General features: G+C 43.2%; 2 protein-coding genes across 2 annotated transcripts in view; both read left to right on the top strand.

The window, feature by feature from the left end:
* Window positions 1-13,192, top strand: part of LOC134674253 (scavenger receptor class B member 1-like) — a 254,420-nt gene that overhangs the window by 128,467 nt on the left and 112,761 nt on the right. The gene's annotated exons all lie outside the window — the stretch shown is intronic.
* Window positions 1-13,192, top strand: part of LOC134673475 (cadherin-87A) — a 66,689-nt gene that overhangs the window by 30,585 nt on the left and 22,912 nt on the right. Inside the window, exons 3-17 of the mRNA XM_063531473.1 lie at window positions 646-770; window positions 1,425-1,511; window positions 1,744-1,860; window positions 2,255-2,380; window positions 2,955-3,089; window positions 3,579-3,771; window positions 4,275-4,387; window positions 4,722-4,919; window positions 5,932-6,084; window positions 6,912-7,099; window positions 7,796-7,958; window positions 8,532-8,681; window positions 11,477-11,632; window positions 12,464-12,587; window positions 12,806-12,997. Of these exons, the coding sequence (XP_063387543.1) occupies window positions 646-770; window positions 1,425-1,511; window positions 1,744-1,860; window positions 2,255-2,380; window positions 2,955-3,089; window positions 3,579-3,771; window positions 4,275-4,387; window positions 4,722-4,919; window positions 5,932-6,084; window positions 6,912-7,099; window positions 7,796-7,958; window positions 8,532-8,681; window positions 11,477-11,632; window positions 12,464-12,587; window positions 12,806-12,997 (2,220 nt within the window). The remainder of the gene's footprint in view (window positions 1-645; window positions 771-1,424; window positions 1,512-1,743; window positions 1,861-2,254; window positions 2,381-2,954; window positions 3,090-3,578; window positions 3,772-4,274; window positions 4,388-4,721; window positions 4,920-5,931; window positions 6,085-6,911; window positions 7,100-7,795; window positions 7,959-8,531; window positions 8,682-11,476; window positions 11,633-12,463; window positions 12,588-12,805; window positions 12,998-13,192) is intronic.

The raw sequence follows: 13,192 nt of genomic DNA, 5'->3' as shown, positions 1-13,192 counted from the left end.
TGAATCTTTGAGTTAGATAATAGTAAAAATTAATCTCATATCTTTGTCAAGGTATTTTTGGTATTTTTGAAACGACTGTTCACCATCAATTGTTCTAGTTAATATAATTAAGGTGTTGTTTCGCGAACTTTCTCCGCCGGTTGACCGCAGCGCAGCACGGTTACCAAAACGGTCCCTAAGTGCAGTCATTAAGACGTTAAACACATGCCATTACTGTAACTCTTCTTTTTGACTGGTTATTCGGAACGGTACCGGCTTTAGTAATCACTTATTTAAAACGACAGTAATCATGTTATAGTCTGCATTTTTGAAAATGTGCAAGATATTTGGTATTTAATTTTTTTGGCAATCGAGTAAAAATACTAGTCTGAAGTTTGTCAATTATGCGTGGTGCATATCTGTCCTAAATTCGAGGAAAAGAAGCCGTAGGTACAGATTTTGATAGTTTTATCATATCTTTGGTTATTTTACAAGCAAACGGAAATCGGAAGGAAGGAAGGTGATGCTGCAATAGATGTCACAATAGTTACACGTAGAATTTCATTCATATAGATCAGGAACTATCATACTATGTAAGTACAATCGTCGCATATTATAAAGAAGCCCATGAATAATCACCATCCAACCATCTTATTAAAATTCCAGATACAGAATCCGCGGATGTCCTCCCAGCCTTCACCCAGGACATGAACAACCTGCCGTTATCAGAAAGCACCCCGGTCGGCTCAGTTGTGTACACGTTACAAGGGACAAACCCCAGTGGTGGACCAGTGAGTATAATACCAAGTAGGATTATAGTTAAGGCTCCGTCACACAGGAGCGTTTTTCGGAGGCGCGTTAGCGGGGCGCGCCACTTTTACCAGGTGTGGCTCACTCCGCGATTTCGTCGCTTTGCTACAGGTAGCTAAAAGTACATCCGTTCGACCCCAATTTTGGGGTTTGCCATAAGCCGCGCGTGGCGCTGTCGCCACCTAGCGGCCATATCTGTGCTGATCGTGACAGACGCGTCTCGTTAGAGAGTGAGTCTTCTGTACCTAATACTATTATTTATTCTGAGACGCCGCGCTCACGCCCCGCCCGGAAAACGCGCCTGTGTGACAGAACCTTAAGACCTCCCAGCCCAGCCAGAATTTTCATTTGACCAAAAGCGTTTATTTTTCCAAAACCATAAAAATTTTCGAAGTTTTGAAAAAGGCATAGTGTAGAAGCCATTGGGTTAGATTTGATTGGCGACATTGGCGATTCCTCTAAAAATACAACTATTTAAAAAAAAAAACGCGTTCCGTCAAATTAACGTTTCGGGGTTTTAATAAACGACTTTAAAGTTGACTTGAGATAGGTAACCATCTTCGGCCGGGTTCTAGACAAATAATTTTGTTGATAATTGTCGCCGTACTAATGTAATATCTTCTGCCTTTTTTCAGGTAAAATACAGTTTGGTGGGGACTGACAAGTTTTCAGTGGATCCTGTGTCAGGAGACGTTACTCTAGTCCAACCTTTAGATAGAGAGGTAAGGATAAAAAGTTTATACCTACTAGATGTCGCTAGCAGTATAAATACCCGTAATTACATATAGTGTGGTAATTGAGCATTTTGCAAGTTGCCAAAAGTTCTAACAAGTTGGGAGAGTTGTGGAAAACTTAGTCAACAGATAGCGCTGTTATATTTTAGTCAGATCAGATAGAAAAATGTAAATTAGAGTTATTACACCAGTTGTCTACAGAATTTACTTTTTTTTTCAGAAAAATGATACGCTGAAGTTCCTTGTGTCCATAAAGAACGAACACAACGAAGGTCAGACTGAATCCGTGACTGTGATAGTATGGGACGAAAATGACAACCCACCGGAGTTTAAAAATGTAAGTAATACAGAAACAATTATTACAGTTTAACTGATGGCTGATGGGGTAGAAACCCTCTTGAGCGGCAATCGTGAACCGCAAGATAATATGCTATATTATGGCAATAGAAGGTCCTCCAGCAAAATGGCTCGACGATCTTGTTAAGGTTGCTGTTAATACTTGGCTAAGGGCAGCCCATAACAGTTCGTTGTGTTATTGTGGACATCCAAGGAGGAGGGTTTTTGTCCACTAGTGGACGTCTTCCTTTTGATATGATGACGAGGTTTTTTGGTACCTTCAAATGATCAACTCATAACATGCAATGCTTTGTACGAGAAAGAAATTCAAAACTACTCATATTTAAGACGGAGGACGATTTTCACGAATTCATGGAACTAACAATTATTTACAGAGTCCCTATGAAGTATACGTACCTGAAGACGAAGTGGTTGGGAAAACAGTTCTACAGAACATCTTGGTGGAAGACAGGGACACTGTTGGCGACAATCTCGAGGTCGGCTGCTTGCCCAACGAACAGGTATCTATCACCACTACTTGTAGTCTGTTACTTAGATATTGACAGACCAGACACAGCCAGGAACAGACCTTTAGATTAAGCAAAGCCTGAAATATTATAGAGCTTCACTAAGGGCCACTTGCACCATTTCACTAACCCGGGATTAACCGGTTAACAGACGCCAGAAACATGGAGTTACCATGGTTCCCAGTACAATTTGACAGACGGTTAGCGGTTTAACCGCTTAACCCTGGGTTAGTGGGATGGTGCAAGTGGCCCTAGATATTTAATTTAATTAGTTCCTAAGAGGCGAGAAATTAGACTTAAAATATTGAGCTACTTCCGCGCGCGGTAGAGCTTTGAGATCGAATTTATCCGGAGGGGTGAATTGTTCCTACATTTCAACAATTATAACTTTAGTTGCTGATGCAAAGTATTCTTCAAAATCAAACACTGCTAGGGTTAAGGACGCATTTTTAAAAACATTTATCTTTAGTCCCGAAGCTTAATACTAGGCATGTAGTTTATTTAAACCGTTACGTTTAAAGAACAAACCGTAATTTTTTTCAATGTATCACATTTCTCACTTTTCCAGTGGCCCGAAGCATGTGATATTTTCGAAGTGGTAGCCCTTCAGTCCTCGGCCAACTCCTACTCGGGTGCTCTGGTGCTGAAGAAACCTCTGGACTACAATGAGAAGCAGTTCTACCAGTTCCAGCTGTACGCTTCCGTAAGTATTTAAATGAATTTGTTAATTAGCTGGTAGGCAATTTTTGAACTCGACTACGGTTTTCTTCGTAAAAAACCTCCTCTTTTGAAAAATATATCACCTAAGTATGTGAACGAACTAATTGACATTCACTAAAAATCTATTGTTTCTGACGTACCTATCTTCCATCGTATAGCGTAGGGACTACTTGTCCAAACATACCCAAATATTATCTGTATCATCACGTAATCCTATTTTACCATTCAGCAATTCTTTTATTTTACCTGTTGTATTGTATCTAGAATTGTAGCCACTGAAACAATCATACTTGGCAGCGATGAAGTGAGACAACACCACTAAAACGTCATATTTTAGGATTTATATCTCCATACTGTCACTATCCAAGTTGGGGCGCTTAGTTTAGATAGACATAGTTTATGACGTATATATAATACACACTGTAATACATATGTAAAATACATATTAAATATCTTATTGAATTTCTTCCAGGATGGAGCCCTCAACTCCACAGCTCCAGTGGAAGTCAAGGTCGAAGACGTGCAGAACTCCCCACCGGTCTTCAGCGGCGCCCTCAGCGGGTCTTTAGCGGAGGATGCCCCTGTGGGGACCTTGGCTTTGGTGGTGCGAGCGAGAGATGCTGATCGTGTCCAGCCTAGAGAAGTGTTCCTTGAGTTGTTGACTAGTAAGTTGTTCTTCCATCCTTGTTCAGCGGGTCTTTCACGGAGGATGTTCCGAGGGATCCTTGCCGTTGGTGCTGCTCATGAGTGATGCTAATCGGGTTCCACCGAGAGAAACGTCCTTGGAGTTGTTGACCAGTAACTCCAGTAACTGGTTCTTACTCTTATATTCATTTGTCTTAGTGGGTCTTTGGGCGAGGTTACCCCGGTGGGAACCTTGGCAGTGGTGGTGTGAGCTAAAGATGCTGATCGGGTCCAGCCGAGATAATTGTTCTGAGAGTTGTTGACCAGTAAGGTGTTTTTCCACCCATGCTCAGTGGCCTAAGCGGATCTTTAGCGAAGGATGCTGGAAACAAGCATACTCAAATCTACCTCGATCCCTATTTAATTAAAATATACATTCCAGGAGGCCTTTAAGAATTTCTTCAATATAAGGATCTAACATAGTTGACCCTTCCAACCGGATTATGAAAATTATCTAAATACCTAATTATTTTTTCACTTTCAGATCCGTTGGACTATTTTTTACTAGACAGTGCCTCAGGCAACCTGGTGACAGCTAAACCATTAGACAGAGAAGCCTTAGCCGATCCCTCGTCGCCTCTAAATCTTACAATTAGAGTAAGTATTAAAAATTTTGGTTCATTTTGTTTGGTTACAATTTTGCTGGAACAACGACTTGAGCATGTAACGAGTAGCGGAAGACAGGGGAGGCCTTTGCCCAGCAGCAGTGGGACACCAAATAGGCTATTATAAAAATATATATAATTTTGCTCCTTCCTTAAAAATTAAGTACTAGACTTAATAATTTGAGCGTTTCGAGTTTCTGTGCAAGCTTAATGCAAAATTTATCATGTGGTGCAGTTTGAATTAGAATAACACTTCATTATCTTTTTCCGAAGTTCTATTAGAATTACATGTGTAAAATAACTGTTTTTTTAAATATTTTCCGCAGGCTACGGAAATAGTAAACGGCTCCCCCCTAGTCTCCCCCTTAACATCGTCCATCGCCACCGCAACGATCACGATACGAGACGTCAACGACGAGCCGCCGCGTTTCTCCAAGCCTGAATACCGTGTAGAGGTTCCAGAAAGCTTACCTGTGGGCACTCCGCTTCCGAATCTGGACATGGTTGTTACAGATAGAGATGTGGTAAGTTTATAATTTATCGCTACGATACGTGAACGGCGAGCCAGCGCGCATCTCCAAGCCTGAATACCGTGTAGACCAGGGCTCTCCAAACCCCGGCCCGCGGGCCAAATCCGGCCCGCGAAGCGTTCCAATCCGGCCCGCCGACAGCGTTCCAATCCGGTCCGCGGGAGCTAGGTTCCAGGTGTTCAGCCCTAACAGATACACCCTCGGCGTCGACGGTGGCTCGCGCGAAAATTCCGAGGCGCAATGGCCCTCAGGTAAAAAAGTTTGGATACCCCTGGTGTAGACAGTGTAGAGGTTCCAAAAAGCTTGCCTGTGGGCAATCTGGACATGGTCATCACTAACAGAAATGTAAGTTTACACATAATTTTGTATGCAGTCGGCAATGCGTATGTGACAGCTCTGTAGTTCCAAGGATCCATAGGATGTGCTGCAGAGGGCGACAAACCTAGACTCTTAGTAGTAGTAGTAGCACAAAATAAATAATAGTACAGAAGACTCACTCTCTAACAAAACGCGTCTGTTACGATCAGCACAGATATGGCCGCTAGGTGGGGACGCGCAGCTTATGGTAAACCCCAAAATTAGGTCCGAACGGATGTACTTTTAGCTACATGTAGCAAAGCGACGGAATCGCGGAGTGAGTCACGCCTGGTAGTAGGTAGTAGTACACTTTATTGTACAAAAATCAAAACAAAATAGGAAAAATAACATTCATCATTAGTACATAGGCGAACTTATCCCTTTAAGGGATCTCTTCCAGTTAACCTTTGAGCAATTGAGGGAGAATTGGAGACGGTGGCTCTTTCCGAATACAATTGCAACACTTTTGAAAATGAGTAGTTTGAGAGTCCAACTCAGAGCTCATGAATTTTTGGTGACTTTTATTGGTTGTATGGTTGACCTTCATTGTCAATCCTAATCAACGTTAAAAGCTGGTAAGTTTCGGATCAGATAGGCTGTATGCCTATTCGAGGCGAACGTCGTTGAATTCTTTATTTCTCCTTTACAGGGCCTAAATTCCGTGTTCACCCTTCGTCTCTCCGACGAGACGGGAGCGTACATTGTGGAACCAGCCAATGCGACAGGAAGCGCCTCTGTTACTCTTCGTCTGAACTCCAGCTTAGACTACGAGGACCCTAACCAGAGGAAGTTTATCTTGGAGGTGAGGTTTGAACCTTATAGTTGTCCCATAACCCATAACCTCCACTTTTTTTGATAAGATGTTAGGTACATAGAAAAACAAAATAAAGTAATCTTCGGAATGAAATGTGACGTCCCACGGGTAAAGGTACCTTATGGCGGTTGGCGCTTACGCTATTATTAACGCCGCTCCAATATTATTGCGGCGCTATGTGACGTAAGTTCCAGTCGCCATAAGGTACCTTTTACCGTGGAACGTCACAAATATTCTATGAAACCTTTTTTATGAAGTAATCTTATGCGATGGCAGTCCTCAACTGTGCGTTTCTCCAGAATTTTCCTGCCTTGCACAGCTAAACTGTGGAATGAATTGTCGCCTGCGGTATTTGCGGACCGCTACGACCTTCAAACCTTTAAGAAAAGAGCGTAATCCCATCTTAAATGCCGGCAGCGTACTTACCACCCCTCTGGTGTCGCGGGTGTCTCTTCAGGCTTCGCTCACCATCAGGCGACTTGTCTGCCGGCCTAGCCAAGGTTACAATCGCTATCGCTTCGACAACGAAAACCATTATGTCTCTCTATCACTCTTCCATATTAGTGGGACAGTGACAGTTGCGTTTCGATCGCTACGGAGCGTAAGCGATCGGCATCTTGGCTACGCGGCCTGCTCGTTTACCACCTACATCATAAGAAAAAACTGTTGAAGACTACCACAAAATTGAAATACGTGGGCCATACTGAAAAAGTAAAAGTTTTTGGATTCTGAAAAATGAGACTACTTATTTTTTCTATGTGGCCAGTCCAGGAATTTTCAGTATGCCCTAAGTATGTATGTTTTTTATTTTATAGGTGATCGCCGAAGAGTCACATACATCCCCTCGGCTCTCTTCCAAAGCCAGCGTCATAGTAACAGTCACGGATGTAAACGACAACGCTCCTACTTTTGCTGATGACGCATACTCTGCTTCTGTGCTTGAGAACGCACCAGGGGGTGCCTTAGTTGCAATTGTGAAGGCTACAGATAGAGATACCGGCAGGTAAGACCAAATCTTTTTTTAAAACAAGGGAAAATTTCTTCTAAAATGAAAGTAGTCGACAATATTTTGTGCCATTTCCAAGCAAAAGGCACCTTACATAATTACATACAGTATGTATTTGTTAATAAGTTTTAATATCATTATATCCGGAAGACCGAGCTTTGCTCGGAAAACATCATGAAACTCAAAAATGCGCGTATTCCCAGAGATAAGACCTAGCTAGATCAATTTATCGCCCCCCAAAAACCCCTATATAGCAAATTTAATCGAAATCGTTAGAGCGATTCCGAGATCCCTAAAATATATATGTCGGCGGCCGATCGTAAGATCAGGCAGATCGTAATGTTCCTGTGTAATGTTTTGACGATATTCACACTAAACCAATGTATAGGCAGGATAGGTTCGTTAGGTTACTTCAGATGCCCGAAGGGCAATCTGCCCAGAAATAGGAGACGCGGGGCTCCGTCGACTCAGCTAGGGAACGAGTCAAAGATTTTCACGTTTCACGATATGCCTAGGAATTTCACGATATGCCTGATATTACGATCGGCCGCCGACATATACATAAATAAACATATAAATAAATAAATAAACAAGAATTGCTCGTTTAAAGATATTAGATTAGATAGATAGATATGGACGCAATTAGAAATTTGATTTTTAACGACATATTGGCAATATTATTTTCTTTTCCAGATTTGGAACCGACGGCATAATCTACCAGCTGTCCGGCAACGGCGCAGAGTTATTCAAGGTCAACAACCGCAGTGGCGCCATCACCGTGGCACCTTGCATTAACCCTGGCACTCCGCCCTGTTTGGATTATGAGACCAGGAGGGATTACTTCTTGCAATACAAGGTTTGCCGGTATTTTGGTGCTAATTAAAAGTTGGGAGTCAAACGCAGGTCCCGAAATCAAACAAAACTCTTATTAATAGTTCATTGAACTTAGCCTTTATTAAGGATATAGGGCGACGTTTAAGGGATAGGGGCTGCGACCCTCGCTCTGGTTCTTTCCTTGTCCAACATATATCACTGGCCATTCAGCGGGGTAATGCCGCCAGTATTTTTGGCACATTAGATCCGGGAGACAATCAGAGTGGGTAATATTTTATTTGTTAAGTTAGTTTTGCTCATTCTTAGGTTTATTTTAGTTTACAATTTGTATGTTTAATCAATTTGTTAATAAATATTGTTGATGTTTAATTACTTAGCCAAATATGTCAGTATGTATTGATGACCTCATTACAAAGGCGGAACAATCTAATTCAAAAATGTACTCATAGTTAGATTAATGAGGATTGAGGGTCCAACTGAAGCATGTGCCGAGGTCCAACGGAAGCAAGAGACCCTCAAGAATCAAGTCATAACTATAAGTATAGTCTTTGAAGTTGCTGTCTGCCCTAAATTATCCATCAACCATTTTTACCAGGCTATAGACGACGACGGTGCTGGACAGACGACAGTGGTGCCCCTGCAGATATCCTTGCTGGATTCCAACGACAACCCTCCAGTGTTCACCACGAGCGTCTACAAGGCATCTATAGATGAAGACGCGATCAAATTTGAACCGGAATTGCAGGTACAGTACATATTTTTATCAGGCTATAGACGACGACGGCGCTGGACAGACGACAGTGGTGCCCCTGCAGATATCCTTGCTGGATTCCAACGACAACCCACCAGTGTTCACCACAAGCGTCTACAAGGCATCTATAGATGAAGACGCGATCAAATTTGAACCGGAATTGCAGGTACAGTACAAATTCTGGATATATAGAAAAGTTCTGAAAAGAGTAAACGAAAAATTTTCTATATTGATAACTAAGGATCATCATCATCATCAATATTTAAGAGCTATGCTCTTGTCGGTGGAGTAATCGCCACTCTTCTTTTTACTTGGCCAGCCTTTTAACTCCCTCGTACGACACGACAGAAACTCTTTCTTTTATTTGGCTGAGATATGGGAGCCTGGGCCTTCCTCTGCGTCTTTTCCCCTCAATCTTGCCCTCCAGGATGTTTAAAAAGAATCTGTCGTGCCGTATCAGGTGGCCAACCATCTTGCCCCTTCTGTTAGCTATTGTGTCTAACAGGCATCTCTTCTCTCCTGCCATGCTCAGCTCTTCGTTCGTCTTCCTTTCTGTCCAGCTAATCCTTAGCACGACCTTGTTAAGGTCGCCGGAAGATGCTGGATGCGGGTCGCTTCCAACCGGCACGTATGGAGGTCCAAGGGGGAGGCCTATGTTCAGCAGTGGACGTCTTATGGCTGAGATGATGATGATGATGATGAATCCTTAGCATCCTCCGCCAACACCACCTTTCAAAGGTCTCCAATCGCTCTCTGTCCCGTTGTGTCAGAGTCCACGTCTCACACGCATATAAAGCGATGGATAGATATTTAAAAATTTGCAGCATTCACAACTGAAAAATGCTGTAAGCGGAATTCTTGCCAAATACCAAATACTGATGATATGTGTTCCGGTTATCCCAAATTATATTGAGCTCGCAAAACATTTTTCTATATATCATTGGCTTTTATTCTAGTTCTTTCGAACAAAGACCTGGACCCCTATTCGACAAGCGACGTTTGACGTATCGTGTTGATCTCCCGTTGATGTGGGAAACATCATAAGTTCTCGAATACGTACAATGTCAAAATTTGACATTAACAATCCACAGTTCCCTAACTGTGGATTGTTAATGTCAAATTGACAAGCAAACCAAACCGAACCACCCTAACGGCCTGGCCACGACATTGGTCTAAGGCGATCGGCGGCGGCGACCGGCGGTAAGTCGCAAAAACAATAACCCGGCGACGCATAATGCATGCCACGAGCCTTGTCGCTGAGCGGCAACGCGCGCGGCGTGCACCGGGCGACCGGCGGCGGCGGCGAGCGGGGAGGGGCGCGACTCGAACATTTGTATCGGGCAGCGCGGGCGATGCCACGACTAAAGAGCGGTGCGACCGGCCTAGGCGGCGCGACGGATCGAGCGGGGCGATGCGGAACAAAACATTTTGTTTTTTTTTCGAGCGACATGGAGACGGAAGGGTTTATTATTGAAATTTGAAATGTACTTTCGCGTATTTAGGTATGTTGTGACGTCTCCGCACTTATTCTTGTGTAAGTACTCGTTTTTTTGGGTGCTTTATATATACAATAAATACTAAACTAGATTTAGATAAATTTGTCGTCCTGTATTTAGCCCATGCAGCCATTGACAAACAATGAAATATATTCTAAGCACTTTTGAAAAAAAAAACATGATTTTAAATACGTCTACGTACCAGCCGCTCCTAGTCGCTGCCGCCGCTACTAAAAGTACGTGGCATGCCTGGCGGTCGCTCGCGTTTTCCGCCTCGCCCGCCTAAGGCGATCGGCGGCGGCGACCGGCGGTAAGTCGCAAAAACAATAACCCGGCGACGCATAATGCATGCCACGAGCCTTGTCGCCGAGCGGCAACGCGCGCGGCGTGCACCGGGCGACCGGCGGCGGCGGCGAGCGGGGCGGCGCGCGACTCGAACATTTGTATCGGGCAGCGCGGGCGATGCCACGACTTTAGAGCGGCGCGACCGGCCTAGTAGGCGCGACGGATCGAGCGGGGCGATGCGAAACAAAACATTTTGTTTTTTTTTCGAGCGACATGGAGACGGAAGGGTTTATTATTGAAATTTTAAATGTACTTTCGCGTATTTAAGTATGTTGTGACGTCTCCACACTTATTCTTGTGTAAGTACTCGTTTTTTTGGGTGCTTCATATATACGATATATAAAATACTAAACTAGATGTAAATAAATTTGTCGTCCTGTATTTAGCCCATGCACCCATTGACAAACAATGAAATATATTCTAGGCACTTTTGAAAAAAAAAACATGCTTTTAAATACGTCTACGTCCCAGCCGCCGCTACTGATAGTACGTGGCATGCCTGGCGGTCGCTCGCGTTTTCCGCCCCGCCCGCCGCCCCGCCGATCGCCTTAGACCAATGTCGTGGCCAGGCCGTTAGTTTAGAGTTGAGTTTTGGTTGTACCAAATGATATTATCCACCGTTGATGGAATCAACACTCAGTATGCAATAAAATCAACTGTTGATTTGACGTGGATGCGAAATCTGACAGTTGTACATGTCGAATTTGGCCCCAGGGTGCGTAACCATAAATGCTAATCGTACTTACGCTCTGTAGCGAACTAAGCGCAACTGTCACCGTCGTACTAATATGGAAGAGTGATAGAGAGAGATGACTACGCTACGCCACGGAGCGTTAGCGATTGGCATGTTGGCTAAGCACTCAGAAACTGTTGAATTTTCCATCTATTCTATACCTGATCCACTCAAAATGTATCCAAATATTTCTAATCTATGCTACATTTCTTCAGGTGCAAGCCCGGGACGTGGACACCTCTTCTGAAATCCGGTACTACATCACAGAGCCACCGCAGCATCCATTCTTTATCGATGACGTCAGCGGCAAGATCTCGCCGAAAGCCGGCGGGGTGGCCACCAATGACAGCAAGATCGTGCTCACCGTTCTGGTAACTTTATTTGTTCAATTCAATTCAATATTTTTATTTCGAATAAAAAAAATCCATATTATTGTTAGTACAAGGCTCAACAACACTTATAAATCTATGTTAGTGATAAAAAGAACATAAAAACAAATAAAAATAATTATTTACAATAAAAGCGGCGTGGTGCGGCGACCGGCGGCGCGTGCAGCCGCACCCAGCGCGCGAACACAGGCGAGTCCCAGCGCTGCGCCAGCACGTTTAAAGTGACATTCCATTTCCAACTGCAGCTGCAATACTGTTCATTTTACTATATGAAAACACGTCGCTGTCATTGTCAATTTCCATAGTAAAATGAACAGTATTGCAGCTGCAGTTGGAAATGGAATGTCACTCTTAGAATACTGTTTGGGCTGTGGCGAAGACGGTCGGCTAATAACGCACACCGTTTTCTAATTATTGCGTCGAAACTATCGGTTATTACGATTGTCATTATTTTTAGATGTTACTGAAATACTTTTCAACATAATATATTATATAGGCCAGGCAACGAATGCTTAAAAAAGTTGTAGAGGAAAATGCTTGGAACACAATTTTTGACTCCGTAACTTTGTTTGGATTAGTTAGTTTGTGTTCCTAGCATTTCACTCTATACCTTCTCATTGCTTGGCCTAATAGGTATACGAAATAAAAATGTCTTTTCTACCGTGCCTACTAATTTTAATGGGTAGGGTTTTCAGTGAGTCAAAAACGAACGCCGACGACCGATGACGGTAGAAACGATAGATTAATTAGATTACTTACTCTATAAATACGTTTGTAGTTTCTAGTCTTTTAAGACGTTGAATGTTTTCCCAGGCAACAGATGGCGTGCACAACGCGACATGTAAAGTTGAAATCAACATCCGTGACGTCAACAACCATGCGCCAGAGTTCGACCAAGACAAATACGAAGCAGATATTTCGGAGGATGCTCCACCCGGTATGTATTACTTACGTCATTTAATACGAAAAAACCCTTTTGAATGCTGCTCGCTAAATTCCAATAATAGCTATAGAATTTTCACTCAGATTCGATTGTATCAACAATTTTAAGTTAAACATTTTTTTTAAATATTAAGATGAGATTTGTAATGAATATTGGAATTGATTTAAGAACATTTTGACTTTGACTTAAACATCTTTTCACTTTTTATCCAGGCACGGAAGTAGCAGCGGTCCGCGCCACAGACCTCGACAGTGGCGTCAACGCCGAGCTAAAATACACCATACAGCAGGGCGCGTTGGACGCCTTCGCCATTGACAATGTCACTGGCGTGGTGACCGTTTCTTCTAAACTAGACTATGACAAGCGGAATACTTATCGGATCACGATTGTTGCTGCTGATCTTGGTAAGTGAAATGAACTTTATATTACCCTTATTAGGGTTCTGTAGTGAACTAAACACTAGGAATAAGTATATAGCCAGTGGCGTCAACGCCGAGCTACAATACGCCATACAGCAGGGTGCGTTGGACGCCTTCGCCATTGACAATGTCACTGGCGTGGTGACCGTTTCTTCTAAACTGGACTATGACAAGCGGAAT

This window comes from Cydia fagiglandana, chromosome 2 (assembly GCF_963556715.1).
Source record: "Cydia fagiglandana chromosome 2, ilCydFagi1.1, whole genome shotgun sequence".
Classification (NCBI taxonomy): Eukaryota; Metazoa; Arthropoda; class Insecta; order Lepidoptera; family Tortricidae; genus Cydia; species Cydia fagiglandana.
The sequence above is the reverse complement of the archived record's forward strand: the minus strand, read 5'-3'. Positions and strand labels throughout refer to the sequence as shown.